This window comes from Podarcis vaucheri (genome assembly GCF_965113315.1).
Source record: "Podarcis vaucheri genome assembly, chromosome: 5".
NCBI classification, from domain to species: Eukaryota; Metazoa; Chordata; class Lepidosauria; order Squamata; family Lacertidae; genus Podarcis; species Podarcis vaucheri.
In genome coordinates this window covers 65,325,416-65,340,867 of record NC_138763.1, presented here as the reverse complement: position 1 = coordinate 65,340,867, position 15,452 = coordinate 65,325,416, and the positions used below count along the sequence as shown (strand labels likewise).

At 42.8% G+C, this 15,452-nt stretch overlaps 1 protein-coding gene across 3 annotated transcripts in view; it reads left to right on the top strand.

Annotated features, from left to right (window-relative positions):
• The first annotated feature begins 7,162 nt into the window (after positions 1–7,162).
• Positions 7,163–15,452, top strand: part of IDE (insulin degrading enzyme) — a 48,586-nt gene continuing 40,296 nt past the window's right edge. For 2 of the 3 annotated variants that reach the window (XM_082224909.1, XM_082224908.1), the window contains exon 1: positions 7,163–7,308. In XM_082224909.1, the coding sequence (XP_082081035.1) occupies positions 7,178–7,308 (131 nt within the window). In that variant the 5' untranslated portion in view covers positions 7,163–7,177. Of the gene's footprint in view, positions 7,309–7,555; positions 7,577–15,452 lie in introns of those variants that run through there. The other variant, XM_082224910.1, reaches the window with a different exon arrangement.

Below are 15,452 nucleotides of genomic sequence, written 5' to 3'. Positions count from 1 at the left end.
CTGTCTGTGGGCATGAAGAGAAGCCTAGATTGGGGGGGGGGGGGGTGTCATGAAGTCAAGAAGTAAAAGAAGTAGCTACACCCTGTATGGGAAATGCACCAGAAGATATATTGTACATCAATGTGGTGTAGTGGCCTGTCACAATTGCTCCTTCATGCCAGTGACCTTCACTCTCCTAGGCAGCAGTTATCCTTATTTTGGCTAGATACAGCCTTACAGTATTTTGCTAAAATGTGTTACTTGTCTACTTCCCAGCTTAAACATTTAGAAGAGATAGCGTACAGCTATACCATCTTAGGAGGATCACAGCCTAAATACCTGGAAGAGAGAACAGCTGTGATTGGGGGAGGATCCCTTGAAGCAGCATTAGGCTTATTATTGGCAGCTGCCGCACCAATCATGCAGCCCAATTTAGGAAGGCCCCTGTGATTCAGACACAGGGAGAGCATCAGTGCAGACCTGCCATGCTGTGTCATTTGGTGACTACCTATGGGGTCCTCTCCGTTGCTGTCCCTGTGGAGCTCCCAGCAACTGAATGGAGGTGTTGCTTACTTGGTGTAGTATACTCTTACGTATAATCTGCCTGCTTTTTAATAAATCTTAAGGCTTTCTTCCCCAATTGTGCCTTGTCTTGCTTCTGAATCCCAGAGAAAGAGCCCCCTTGCCTTTGGCAGGGCACCCTCCCTCCCTCCCAAGAATCTGGAACAAAAATATTATATCAGCTGTGAATGGAGCTTTGTCACTGTCTTGTGTATACTGTAGCTCTCATCAGAACTTATTTGGATTCTCATGTTCCTGCTTGAACATCTTCAAGATGCAGAGCACAGAAGACGAGGCATTCCAAGACTTTATGGCAGGGTCAAATTTAAATTAGCTGTTGCCCTGGCTTCTGAATATATTTAACAGCCTGTTAATGCAGATTCATTGGCCTACTTTGGTTTCTTGGGTTTATACAAACGCCTTAGATTTGTTTGGACATGGGTGGATAACTGACAGCAGCAGGCAGGAATAACCAGTGAACAAAATATTGCAGCAAGGATCTGCCAGGTCACAGACAGTTCCACCTACTTGAACTACAACTGGAGACAGGTAAGATTGTGTGGTTTAAAATTATTGCCTATCTCTGCACAGGTGACTTCACTGTGTTTTAGTGAGGCTTTCTCTCAAATGAGTGGGTAGAGGGTTATTAACTATGAACCCCCAAATTTGGTATCCCTTCCAAACCTCTGGCTAGCATGTCAGGCTAGGACCTGGAGCTAGGGTTCTGTTCCTCACTCAGCCATGAAACTCACTGGGTAACCTTGGGCCAATCACTGCCTCTCACCCTAGCCTACCTCACAGGGTGAGATATGAATTAAATTAATAAGTAGCACTTCAGTTTAAGAGGAATTCATCCATTGGTCAAAGAACAGCAGACTACAGCACAAGTAGCTTGTGCGCTGTGCTGTAATTGACATGATTGCAATTAGGCATTTCCTCATATATATCATTACGTATAAGGCTTAATGAAAGGAGGGTGTGTATATAATTGGCATGAAATAATCACATTCTTACTAATTACTTTTCGCCTTGACTATGAGTATGAAGCCTTTTTTCAACTAGGTGTTGAGGCCAAGGCATTCGACTAGGAGCTTAAAGTGAGTTCTTATAGCAGAGCCATAGTGGCAGTGGCAGGAGGGGTAGCCAGGTTTTTTTGCCCCAGGTGAAGCTTCTAGAGAGGATTACCATTGGGGCTCCCAGCCTGTGTGTGTGTACGCAAATGTGCATGGGAGTGTGTTTTTGACCCAGATTAAATAAAGCATAGTTTCTTCCCTGCCTACAGCTGATGAGTGGTGGCAACTCACCCTGGTCCTGGAGGGTCAACAAGTGGGGCTTCAAAACCCCATATCACCTCACATCATAGTGACATCAGGTGACTGATAGGACAACCCCACCCACCTGTAAAACTTGGTTCAGCAGAGGTGGAAAGATAAGAATCTGGATCACTAGCCAGGAAAGGTTCCCCCACCCCTTTGGCTGAAGGACTAGGGAGGTCAAGGAAAGAGGGAAATGTTTACAGATTCTAAACAAGCAAAGCAGGAACTAGCCTCGGATGAGGATGTTTACAAAAGTTGTATTCTTTCGGGGTGTCCCAGTCCTGTAATATGTTGCGAAACCTGTTGCAATCACTGAGCAGGTCTGGTACAACAACAGGGAACATGTTGAACATTAGGCTGTTGGGTAGGCTCTCTAGAACAGGTATAGGCAGCCTGCAGGCTTGCAAGATCTATTTCATGGGTAGACAAACTAAGGCCCGGGGGTCGGATCCAGCCCAATCGTCTTCTAAATGGAATCAGTGTGTTTTTACATGAGAAGAATGTGTCCTTTTATTTAAAATGCATCTCTGGGTTATTTCTGGGGCATAGGAATTCGTTCATTCCCCCCCCCCTTCAAAATATAGTCCATCCGTCCCCCAAGGTCTGAGGGACAGTGAACCGGCCCCCTGCTGAAAAAGTTTGCTGATGCCTGATCTATTTTGTTTTCATTACGACCTCAAGATAGACTCAGATGGAGTTACGTGCAAAAGAGGCACATTTAGAATAAAAGAATTTGGAGCCCGGCAATTCATTTTGAATACCGTAACTTAAATGAGCTGACTCAAAAAGCTACTTCTGGTTACCCATTCTGGTTACACTCCCTATCTCTCAACTTCATTTCAGTAGCATGTGGTGGATGGTGAGTCTTTATATTGCTGCTAAAACAACTGAGGGCTCCTTGTCAAATTTCTTCAGTTTCCTCAGAGGTTTACCACCAGAACCTACTCCACCTTCTGCCACTCCTGTTAAAAGAAGGGAGACTGAGATTGAGAGCACAAATCTGTGTATGTACTGGAAGTTCTAAGATTTGTACTCCATTGATTGTAGCTCTTTCTGTGACAGCAAGCCCCATAGTTCCCTTGTTCCTACGGCAAGTGGATGTCAAAAGAACAAGCAAACACCCCAACCTCAAAGCCAGCAGGACTTGCAAGAATGTTGGTTTTTCAGCAACTGGTGGAGGATATTATTGAAAGGGCAGAACATCAGTACTTCCATTAACATATGAAACAGTTTTTGTGCAACTGTCCTCAGTTATGAGGTTCAGCTGTTGTGACGGCACAATGGCACTTTCCCACCTGGTGCCATCGGGCCGGCCCTCACTTAAATATATATGTGCACCCACCTCACAGAACACCAAGCACCTTCACTCTTTCTTTAAATGTGAGGTTTCATCTTCTCTCAAAAATCACAAATTAATATTTCACTCAAAATTCCACATATCTGTGGGCGTAAGTACAGCATCCAGTTTTCCTCAGTAATATTTAAATCTTTACAGGTCCGTTCAAAACTAAACAGGAATGCCTGTACATCATCACCTTTGACATACTTTGGAAATCTCTTTATATTAGTTGAGGTAAAATCTTCACCCCGCAACAATGGTTGTGGCAGTTCTGCTCTCAGCTTAATTTCCTTCATTTTTAAAAGAAACATGTCTTTTTCATGGGCCATCTTGGTCTCCCTTTCTCTGTATTCTTGGGCTAATCTGGCATCTCTTTCTTTCTCTTTTTTCCTCATGAGCTAATCTTCTCTCTCTGCCATATCTCTCTCAGCCTGTATCTGTGCTACCTGAATGTCAGCTGCGATTCTGGCCTTTTCTCTTTCTGCTTTAATTTGTTTTTCTTTCTCTGCTTCAACTTTAGCCAATTCTAATCTTAGCCTCATCATTTCTAATTCAGTATTAGGATTCTCCTCAAATGCAGCAGCTCCCTGCACTGGGTCATCCCGAGTCTCTTTTGCTTGGCGCTTGCTGGTCATTTTCTGACAGATTTTTTTTCTTCTTTTAATAAAATATCCTCAATACTTTATTAAACTGGTTGTTCTGTATCTCTGGGTACATTTCTGTGTGGGTTTTAACTTTGCATCACGGTGCTGCCACCAATTAATATGTGATGGTGCAACGGCCTCCCCCCCCCCCCCGGTGCCGTTGGGCTCATCCTCACTTAAATATAGTGCACCCACCTCACAGAACACCAGTTCCACAAATTCCCACAAACTACCCCAGATTATCTTGTGGGGGACTTGTGTGAGGGAAAACTTAATAATTTGGAGTCTCAAGCAGGATTTGATCAAATAAACAATATTTTATTTAACAAAGGAAGTTTATGACACAAGTGGGTAAAACATAGGATACTTCAGATTATATTTTACTTCAGTGCTCTGTTGTTGCACAGCTGTTGCCACTTAATATTTTGGTTCTTAAAACAAGGTGGTACTTCCTGTCAGTTCCACACCCCTTAGACAACCCTACTCCTGAGATACTCCAAGTAACAGACTCAAGGGATCTCCACACCCCTCTTAAGTGGTTTGGCAGTCTTCTCTTTTCGTAGAAGAATCTCTCCCCTCCTGACTGGAATGAGACCTAAGTAGACTGTATTCTCACAGCTTCTACTTCTCCTGGCTCAGCCTCCCAGTTAATTCCTGGCCTAATTACTCTTACAGGACACCACACACTGTCCTTCACAATAAGCTCAGAGACTCCTTTGTCCAGCTTGTGATATATTCCTTAGAGTGGGTGTTTCTACCCAGAACAAACTCTTTCCTCTCACTCCCCGTCTCCCTACCTATTCTCCCAACCTACTCTATCCCAAACTAAAAACTGTCTCTCCAAATCCTCTCCTTTTCAACTCCCCCTCCTGGAACCCCCAGTCAAATCATAAGCTGCTGTTTGCTAACCATTTGCTGGCAGGGAAAAAGAAACAGAAAACACTTGTTGACCCAACCTGCCAAGCAAAACAAACTTTTCCATCACAGCTGTTGCTTCAGGAGGCCCGACTGGCCTAGTTGCCCTTCATCAAAAACCCACTGGGAGCCATTATTGTTTATAGGGTTAATAAGACCCAGAATGCATGTCAGGCAATGAGCTGCTTCCCTGTGGTGGCGGAAGGCCTTATCAGGCTTAACTGGTGGCAGCAGACCTCCCTGGGCCTTGCGGCCTCCTCCTGATATGTGTGATGTCATACATATGTCAAACATGTAACATCATGCGCACACAACAAGCACCCCCCTCCATGTCACACAGACCTTGGCACCAATGCTCTGTCCAGTTCTGGGTGCCACAATTTGAGGAGGATATTGGCAAACTGGAATGTGTGCAGAGGTGGAATGTGTGCAGACGCCCTCAGGCAGTTGTGGACTCTCCTTCCTTGGAGGTTTTTAAGCAGAGGCTGGATGGCCATCTGTCATGAATGCTTTAGTTGAGATTCCTGAATTTCAGGGAGTTGGATTAGATGACCCTCGGGGTCCTTCCTTATACAATTCTCTGATTCCACGTGTTTAATATTCCTGGAAGTCTGAATTATGTTACTCTAATTAAACCATGTCAAATGTCATCTGTACAACAACTTTGGAAGAAGAAATTAACAGTCTTTTTTTTAAATTATACATCATCAGCCAAACAGAACAAGCTTGAAAGCAGCAATTAAAGTTAATGGGAACTTTTGTACTGATTTTATAGGCCTGTATAATTCTTCCAAAGATTCCTGCCTTGCAGAAATACCCTGAGATCTTCATGACCTACCCCCATTATACTTCAGGATGATGGACTAGGAAAGGGGTATTGGCCTGATCCAGCAGGCTCGTCTTATGAAGTTTGCCTAAATACCAGCCTGCATATAATTTGTGCTTTAAAAGGGAAAAACAACAACAACCCACTAACACCAGAATTTTACACCAAGATCAATAAAATTCTGTGAAAAAAGATGAATTTTATGACCAGGTGCTGGAGACAAAGAACAGGAAGAGGCTGTTGTCTTCATGGTACGCTTTTAAGTTTTCAACAAGTAGCTTGCTAGTCATAGCTGGAAATGTAACACTAGACTCCTAGATGGACATTTGGTCTCATCCACACAAAACTAGTTATATGAATATGTAAATTCAAAACAGGGTATTTGTACTTATTTGCATAATTTGTTTTGCTTTTAATCTCAGGGAGAGGCAAACATGAATGTAGGAAGGAACCTATATTTCAGACTACAGGGCTAGAACTTTCCTTTAATAATAAACAGAAACTCTTAGGACGCTGAAGTTTGTGCCCAAGGCTAGTTTTTGCCTCTGTGCCAATACACGTGCGCCTTGATCATTTAGCTTGATTTTACCGTTGCCATTTCACAGATTACCGGTATTTCTGAAGCCCTTTTTGTCCTTACACCGATTCTATGCAGCTTAGCGCATAGCCCATCGAAATCAAAAGGCATAGGCGCGCCTAGCTGCATCGGATCTGGCTGTTTAAAAAAGGATCCCACACAGGAGACAGGTGATGCTGCCTTCCAACTGCTTCATTACTGGGGCAGCCGATTTCGCATACGTACAACCGTCTAGTAGGCTGTTGTCTGCCGACGCTCGTGCCGAGCAAGCCATCCGCCGGCAACAGCCCCTGCCGCAGATCGCGTTGTTCTTCCGGAATCGGAAGGATGCCGGGCTCAAGCGGTGATGTCTCCTAACCCATTTTAATCGGAAGCAAAATCCAGTGGATGGTGGCAAGACTCGCTCCCCCCCTAGGTAAGTGTATATAGTTAGGAGGGTCTCCCGGAGAAGCAGAATGAGAGCGCGCGCGCTGGGGCGTTCCACCCATATGCTAGTTCCTTTCGCACGTGCATGCTTTTAACTCGGAAGTTAAAACGGGGTCGACTATCGAAGCAAAGCGTGCAAAGGGCGAGTGTCTTAGAAACCAAGCTGTCATCATTCTCCATAACGGGAATCCCTCGACCCCGCGATCGAGGAGAGCAGCAGACAGCTCCGCGGCCTTTTGCTCCTTTTATACCGCAGCAGCAGCAGCAGCAGCAACAGGCGCTTTCCCGCCGCGTCGCTTCTGCAGCCGCCGCCGCCGCCCTCGGTCTCTCTCTTAGCGGTCCCTCCGCAGGAAGGCGACTTGGTTCCCCTCGGCCCCAGGTAGGAGCAGCAGAAGTGCTTCCAGGCCTCGGCGCGGGGCTGAAGGGAGGAGGAGGAGGTGGGCGAGGGCAGCAGCAGCGACACTCCGCCGGGTAAACGAGAGCAGAGAAAATGGCGCCTCCGCCGGCCAGAAGCGGCTTCAGCTGAGGGAGGAGCGGCGGAGAGGTAGGCCGGGCTTGTGCACCGGCGACAACAGGCAGGGCCGGGATATAGTAATGCGGCAGTGGTTCCCCCGGCTTATTCCTCTCCTCAGCCGGACTGTGCTGCTCTCCTGGGGCTGCTGCTTCGCCCGGCCTCTCGCTCCGCCTCGCCTGCTTTCGCTGCGACAGCGGCTCTTCGTCTCCGGGTATCGTGTCTCCTTCCCCACCTCCTCCGCCACGCGGCGCGCCGTTGCCCCAAAATGGGGGTGTTGTGTGCCAGTGTAGTAGTAGTAGTAGCAGCAGCAGTAGTATTAACGGTGTGGGTGTGGGGGGAGATGTGTGTGTGTGTGTGCGCGCGCCCCCCAGCTCCCTCTTTCCGTTGTGTAAGCCGTTGAGGCGGCGCGAGGAGAGAGATATCCACCCCACCCCCCGCCACCCGGGTTTCTGCCCTGGTTGTATAACAGGCGGTTAAATGTGTGTGATTTTTTTTTTGGAGGGGGACCTCTACCTGGGAGCGGGTGAATCAGCGCTAATGCGAGGCCGTGGGGGAAGGGAAGGTGGACTCTGGCACTGAGCTGTTTAAGGAGGGAGGCTTGGCTTTGAGGGGAGGGGGCGGTGTAGCGGCCTCTTTCTCCGAGTCTGCGAAGTGACTCTGGTAGGCAAGAAAGGGGGTCGTATGCGGCTGCGAAATAGCCCCCAAGCGATTGAGTCGGGTGTAGTGGCGCAAGTAGGAGTAAGCAGGTCGTAAACAGCTGGCGCAAATAACGCTCGATGGTGGCTGTGGTTGTTTTCTTTTCCCTACCCCTGCGCCCACCCCTTGTATTTTTTGCTGGGAGTCATGTTTTTAATGGGAGGAATTCAACGTCACATTGGTCGTAACCCGTTTACTAAGGGGAGAACTTAGCAAGCGGCGAACGATCGCTGAAATTCGAGCGAAAGAATGTTTTTTTCGCAGAAAAAAATTGGGAAATCGAGTTTTTTTCTTCGCAAACTGCGATCGTCTTTAAATACTGTGTCGCCGTCGGTACACGAATGCTTTTCTCTTAGTGTGTGTGGATGTCAGAAACAAGAGCACAAAATACATGCATGCAGGCGAGGGTTTTGCAATATCGTGTTGCTGTTCTTTAAGTGCGACTGTTTTGCATGAGTTGGCAATATTAGTTGTTTACCTACAGGGCTGATGGAAAGTACTTCCCTGCAAGTGTGTACGTAACAGGTTTATCAGATCCCCGTTGTCTTTGAAGAGGATTAGCTTTTAATGCTTGCATGGCTTTCATGTGGACTTAAAAACACAGTGCAGACAACTTTGTTTAGATCAAGAATCGGGAACCATGTTAGCCCAACATTATGTAAGTTAGGAATTCATTAGACACCTTTATAAGTTGTTCCACAGGAAGGAAGCTTCTCTCCCCACCCATTCAAAACTGTGGTTTTGACACTGTTTAACAACTGTTTTACTTCATAGAACACATGCAGCAATGCTAAACACACTTACTTGGGAGTAAGCCCCCACTGTACTAAATAAGACTTCTTAGTAGACAGCTGTACAATTGCACCATAAATCATTTTGAATTCAAAAGGTATGCCATAATTGAACAGAGTAGGATTTGGCTTGTACTCAGAAAACATACTTAAATACAAATGAGGCAACAGTTAGTTTAAATACAGTCGTTTAAGTACAATATACAGCAGGTATATAGAGCATCTGTTTTCTGACACATTGGTCTGTATGAGGAAGAACAACCACATTGCTGAACAAAAGCATGCAAAGCTTTGAAAATGTATAGGCTTAGGTTAATGTAAATGGTAAGATGAGGTGCAACAAAGTGCTCTTGGAATTAAGCTCCATTGAACTTGGTGGGAGTTGCCTACCACTAAACATAAATAAGATCAGGTTGTACAGGTTTCCAGTGAATGTGTCATGTAGTAGCAAGATTTTTGAATTTAAGAACTATTATAAAAATTATTTGATCTATTTATTAAATATAAATCTGTTGCTAACATATTGTTAAGAAAGGATGACTGAGAAGCTTTCACCAAAGGTAACTTAATACTCTGATATATGTTTGAAATAAATGCATCCCTTAATTCTGTTGTAATTAGGCCAACACACCCACATCAGTAAATTTTTTAAAGAAGTGGAACAAAGGTTTCAACAACACAATCCATAAAATGAGTTGGCAATACTGCAGATTATTTCATGCTTTAATTATTCTTTCCTGCCTGTGTGTGCACCACATGCATGTACTGTACACAACATCAGAAGTAGGGCTATCTCCCATTTAATTTTTAGTTAATCTGCGTACATTTGCACATTAAAAGTTCTTCAGATGATTTGATATCTCAGCCCTCCTTCTGTGTCTTCCTGGAGGAAATGGTACTTCTAAAATGTTCTTTGAACTTTTTAATACATTATCAATACTGATTTTTTAAAAGGTGAATTGAGGATACCGTTCCAGTTGGGCACAATGTTTAATTCATTGATCAAATAGTAGTTGCTGAATCCCACAACAGAAGATAGCTTCGTTTTGCTGCAGCAATAGACAGTAGTTGGATTTTCTATCCACCCTATGAATGTTTGGACATTGCCAGTGCTAATACAATGAGATCATCCATCCAGGCTCCCATCCTACACTGTTACGCCTTTTGTTCACTTTGTTTGTTATTTTTTCTTATTAACAAGAAATTCTGTCATCTCCAGAAAAAGGTTTAACTCTCCCCCCCCATTTTTTTTGGGGGGGGGCTGTGGCTCCTGTTTGCTAACAGAGTATCTCCATTTCAATGTCAGAGTATGAAATTATGCTCTTTTACTTTATCTTGATCCCATTAGATTTATAGTACCAGTGTATCATTGAATCTGAAATGTGTCACAGTTGTGGGCTACATTGATGTCAATAACTTCTACCTCAAATCCCTGGGCACAGTTCTTGATGTTTCAGATCTTGTCTACTGAGCAGGGTATAAAACCAACCCTGCAATGTAGTATACTACCACTGCTCCTTAAGTCCAACCAGCCTGGGCTGAGAGACCCTTACTGGATGCTTCTAGGATATCAGAGAAAGAGAAGTTAAAAGCAGGGCACTTAGGAACTGGATTCAGTACAAAGGCTTTATCCCAAAAGGCAGACACCCATCCTAAATGAGATAGTTATTCAAAAGAAAAGGGGAAAGCATGTGAAAGTCCCATAAAAAGTGCAGATCTTAAATACAATTGACAATTATGAATGGAATCATGAAACTAACTTTCTAAAACTGTGACCCGAAAGCTTCCCTAGCACAGAAATAGGATCTTGCAGATGTTACAAAGAAACAGGTACAAGCAACAGGAAAGAAGAGACAAAGGGGTGAAGGCAATGGCTAACTTTATAGTAAAAAGGTATAGCAACTGGGGTGAGTCCCCTGAGCCAATGAAAACGCTTAGAAACTTCCTGAACTTGGGCATATGTTCATTCTCACAGCTGAAGTCGATTCTCAATTAGCAGGCCCAGTCGCTGACCTTGAGACACAGGAGGATGAGATAACGCAGGGGCTTCAAACTCATGAACTCATCCCAATTACTGAAATATAACTGTTTCTCACAGAGGCTTAAAGCAAGAGAGCCATTTTTCTTGATAGATCAGGCCCTATGTTGCTGATTTCATAAAAGGTTAGTATTTTGATAGAAAATTTGTGTAGCATGCTAATTGAGTTTTCTCTCTGTAAGGCAGGGTAGCTTTCTTTGACTTGAGGGATTCACTTAGGGGTCCCATTCCAGTAGTAGGTGTGGCTGCCACACACTCATTAATGTACTTGCATGTTGCATGTGTGCAGACACTCTTACACAAAATATCCACAGGCAGACAGCCTCCCCACCCCAGCTGATCCACGCTGAGAGTGATTATCATTCCCTCTCTGCTCAGATGATCAATCTCATGACACTGGAGAATGATTTGAATTCCCTTTGGGGCACTGGGCTCTTCCCACTCCAGCACTGTGTCTGTTTCATTTTCTTTCTTTTTTGCTTCTGCAGCAAAAATCAGAGTTCTGGGAGGGCCAGAAAAAAATTGCTTAAGGGGTCAGATCAGACCTGAACTGAGGTTAGCCATCCCTGTTATAAGGTGGTCATACAGCAGCAAATAACAAAGAGAGGGTATAGGTTGGCTTTTATATTTCTAAGGTACCTACTAGATAAGAATTGATTACAGGAAACAACAAAAGTGGTTAGGAAAAAAATGTGTTACTTTTTTTGGTTAAAGCAGCTGGCGAGAGTACAGTCCAGCTTTTTAACTAGGTTTTTTGTAGTATATAGGGTGGCTTAATATTTAAAATATTGGTTGACATATTTCCCAGATAGAAACAGATACCAGTTTGTCACATGGTTCCTATTTATAAGTACCCTATGAAGTAAGTGAGTAGAACCCTCTCAGCAACCTGCTCATCACACACTTAAACTACCATTGGGATCAATTCTAAGTAGTGTTCCCATGATTAGTAGTCTGTCTCCATCCTTTGTCACTGAAACATTAGATTGTGTGGGCCCTTGTGAAAATGGAAGGGACAGTGGGAAACAAGCCAATTAGAGACAAATACTGTTGGAAGGCCGAAAGAAATGTGATCTTAAACTACAAGGGAAATGAAGGAAAAGGGGAAGCAAGATAAAAAGCTAGTTTCATTATTTTCCTAAGGTGGAGGGGATAATCATAATAAAATGAGTAAATAAGTTCTACAAAGACTAAAAAGAAGAGATAATTATGCAGACCAGAGCAAGGGCAGGGAGTCTTATCTGGTTTTCTGGGATGAAAATTATACTTCAGGTATATCAAAGGTTGAAGGCATTGACAAATAATCAGTAAGATCAGGAGCTCTTGACCCTTTATTTTGTGAGGAAAGAGAGGTATCAGGTGAATATATCTGGTTATTATATCTGCTGGATGGAGTTCACAATTCTGTAGAAAAGCAGTGACCTTTGAGTGGTGCAAGATAGTCAGCTAGGGATGTAGCTGAATCATTTTGGGCTTCCTACTTGTTTTGATATGAGATAGCAATCTTTCTTTTCATTGTGCGAATAAAGTCCTACGTGCTGCAGTAAATTAACCTTTCAGTTCAGCTCTTGCAGACACCTGTGCACCTCACTGATATTTTCCCGTTAAGTTATTGCCAGAGAACTTCAGGCTTTGTGAGTATCTGCTTCTGTGTTGCTGCCCTGTGCATGGTATCAAAAAACATCTTTTCAAAATGAACTGTTGTGTATTTTTCCCTCTATCTTATTCTCACTTCGGTGAAACTTCTCTGTTTCCTCTTCTAATCATGTTAATGCCTGTTATTGCCCCCAAATAGTCTTGTATATGATGATTGAATTGGGGGGGGGGGGCTTGTAAGCCATTAAGCCCAACCCCTTGCTCAGTACATGAAAAACAGCATTTATCCTTCCTGCTATTCCATTTGAGTCACTTCCTTTGTGGCTACCCTTTAATGACAGCACCTGAAATGCCAGAACTTTGTACACCACTTGTGAGGGTTCTTCTTTCAATTAATGCCATTATGTTCATAATTTAATTTTAGTTTATTGTGTTGTATACCGCTATGGGTCCTCTTTATTTCTAGAAATTATAAACATAGTGTATCATTACTGAAAATAAATGCTCATGACAGAAGCATTTTTCTAAATCACTCTAAAAACCTTTATAAACAGCTTGGGAGTATGTATGTGTTTTTGTGTGTATCCTTTCTGTAACTCCTTCCCACGCAATTGTTTAGATCTTAGTTGCAAGCCACTTTCATCATAAAAATGTTCTGTTGAAAGCAACTCAAACTTGCATCCGTGATGTGTGCCATCGTACAACATTTCCTCTTTAATAGTACGGTATTAACTATTTCAGAACTGGTTATTATTGAGAAGCCCCAGGAAGTATAAAGATATGCTTTATATATCTAGATATATAAAGCAAAAAGATATACAAGTGGTGAATTGGGGGTGTTCATATTCTTGTTTAGAAGAATGCTTATTGTTAAAGAGCTCTGGTTTGCCTTGCACAAGCTTAGGAACTAATTTGATGAAAGCCATTTCCCTGTTGAGGTTGTGAGAAGTGTCACTAATATATGGCATGTAAGTAATGCTTTTCTCTTTAAAAATATCCAGGAGGCAGAGAGAGAGGGAAGAATAAGCCACTATACATCCAAACTGTATCTCCATAGGAAAAGTCCTGTTTTTAATTGAACTGGAAATTAATTGATCTCATTATCTGGGTTATTCCGGGTCAGTGTTTAAGCTGCTATAAATATAGATTACTCAGACTGTCACATGCTAGTTCAATACTTGTTCCCAGAAGTATTATTAGGTACCACCTTAGCAAGTGCATTTAGCTTCTGTTGAAAGTATCTTCATAATTATGATGAGTTTTTTGTGCCTCTAACAGTTGCATAACAGGTAGGATTTCAACAGATGTAGCTTTCTGAAGATTATGTACCATTGCTTGGCAAATTTGTTACATGTTTTATTTGCCTGTCACAGGCCTAATAAAGACACAGAGCCCTTGCCAGGACAAAAAAAGTAGGAACTGTGAAAGCCAAGGTGTGTGGTAAATTAGATTCATAGGAAGCGCAAGTAGGGATGAGTCATGCTTTTGCTGTAACATGCAGAAGGAAACAGATTCTTACCTACAGTGAGATCTATCAACTCTAGGATTCATTTTCTTTCTCTGCTTCTATGTAGCATTTGAACAAGAACTAAACTCGGGATTCTAAAATAAAGCAGAAAGTTATCAATTTAAAAACGTCATGATAAAAGATGCCATTTATACATTTCTGGAGGTACCGGTACTTTTGACTTAGATTTATGAATTAGGTAGAGTAGAGATATTTGTAGCTGAGTTTGTCAACACTTTGTATGTAAAAGTCTTTAAAAAATCATAATTCTTAAAGCATTTATGGTGAAATCATTTTTAATCCTGGAAAAAAGTGACAAGTCTGGCCTGTTGTTTAACGTCTGTTTAATGACTTCGATGAAGGAATTGAGGGGATGCTCATCAAATTTGCAGATGACACCCAACTGGGAGGGGTAGGTGATGCTGCAGAAGACAGAATTGGGATTCAAGGTGACTTCAACAGATTGGAGAAATGGGCCAAACTAATAGTGACAAATCTAAGGTTCTGCACACACACAATAATAACCAGCTGCACAAATATACGATGGGGGACACCTGGCTTGCCAGTAGTACATGTGGAAAGGCTTTAGGGGTCTTAGTAGACCACAAACTTAACATGAGTCACTAGTGATTTCTGCATAGCAGGGTAGTTGGACTAGATGATCCTTGAGGTCCCTTCCAAGCTTACAATTCTATGATCTATCTTACTTCCTTGATTACTAGATATAGCCAGTGACTTCCAAACAGTGAACTTGGTAGTTACAGAGATTTTTAAATTACTTGGGGTAAGTAGCAGGTGGTGTGGTGTCGCCACTTACCTGCCCTCATGTTTCTGCTGCTTAGCTGGGAGGGGAAAGGCAGGAGCAAGGGCAGCATGGTACAAACACACCAGTGAGAGCACTGTACCAACATGGCTTCACCTCCTGGTTAGAGCAACAACTGACCAGAGGTCAGGTGAGTGATGGTACTTTACCACACCACTTGCTTGGGACATGAGTGATGATGCAGATATGGTTGAAGTCTGACTCTGGAAATATGGGTGTGACACTGCTAGATCTTTTCCAAGTACAATGAACTTTTGTGTTGTATCACACTGAACAATATAAAAAGTGTGACTTAAAACTACTGAACAGTAATGTATTTAAATAGATGTGTACACTGATGAAAATGCCTCTTTTTCATTACTGAGAATAATATGTCAAAAAAAAAGCTTGTTATTGGCTGATGTGTCTTTAAATGTCACTATTACTTTAGGAAATATGTCACAATATCAGCCCCCTCATCTTCACTCCCTGTCTTTAAGAGTTTTTTAAGGTCAACAAGGAATGTGTATAAGGAGGACTAGGCTAAAAGCTATGTTAGGGAATGGACTTGGTTATTTTTTATTTGTATGTGATATTAGTGAGTTTTAATGAATTCCTCCAAAGCTCTGAATGCTGTCTTCGTTATAGAAGAGGTGAGAAGTTACATTAACGTGATTGCCATTTGGCAGGAATTGTGCAGCTGGTGGATTTTAATTAATGGAAACATTGGCTTCTGTGGGTGTCATACCTGAATTTGTCAGTTGCGGGAATTTCTGACATTGTAGCCATTTGAATTCTTCTGCTCTACTTTGTGCTATATTTTGCAACATACTGTTCATTACAAGCTTTATTACTCTAATTTAGGACTCATCCTTAACTGTGGATCGAAAGGTAAATGTTGTTAACTGTTCCATAATGTCAGAAT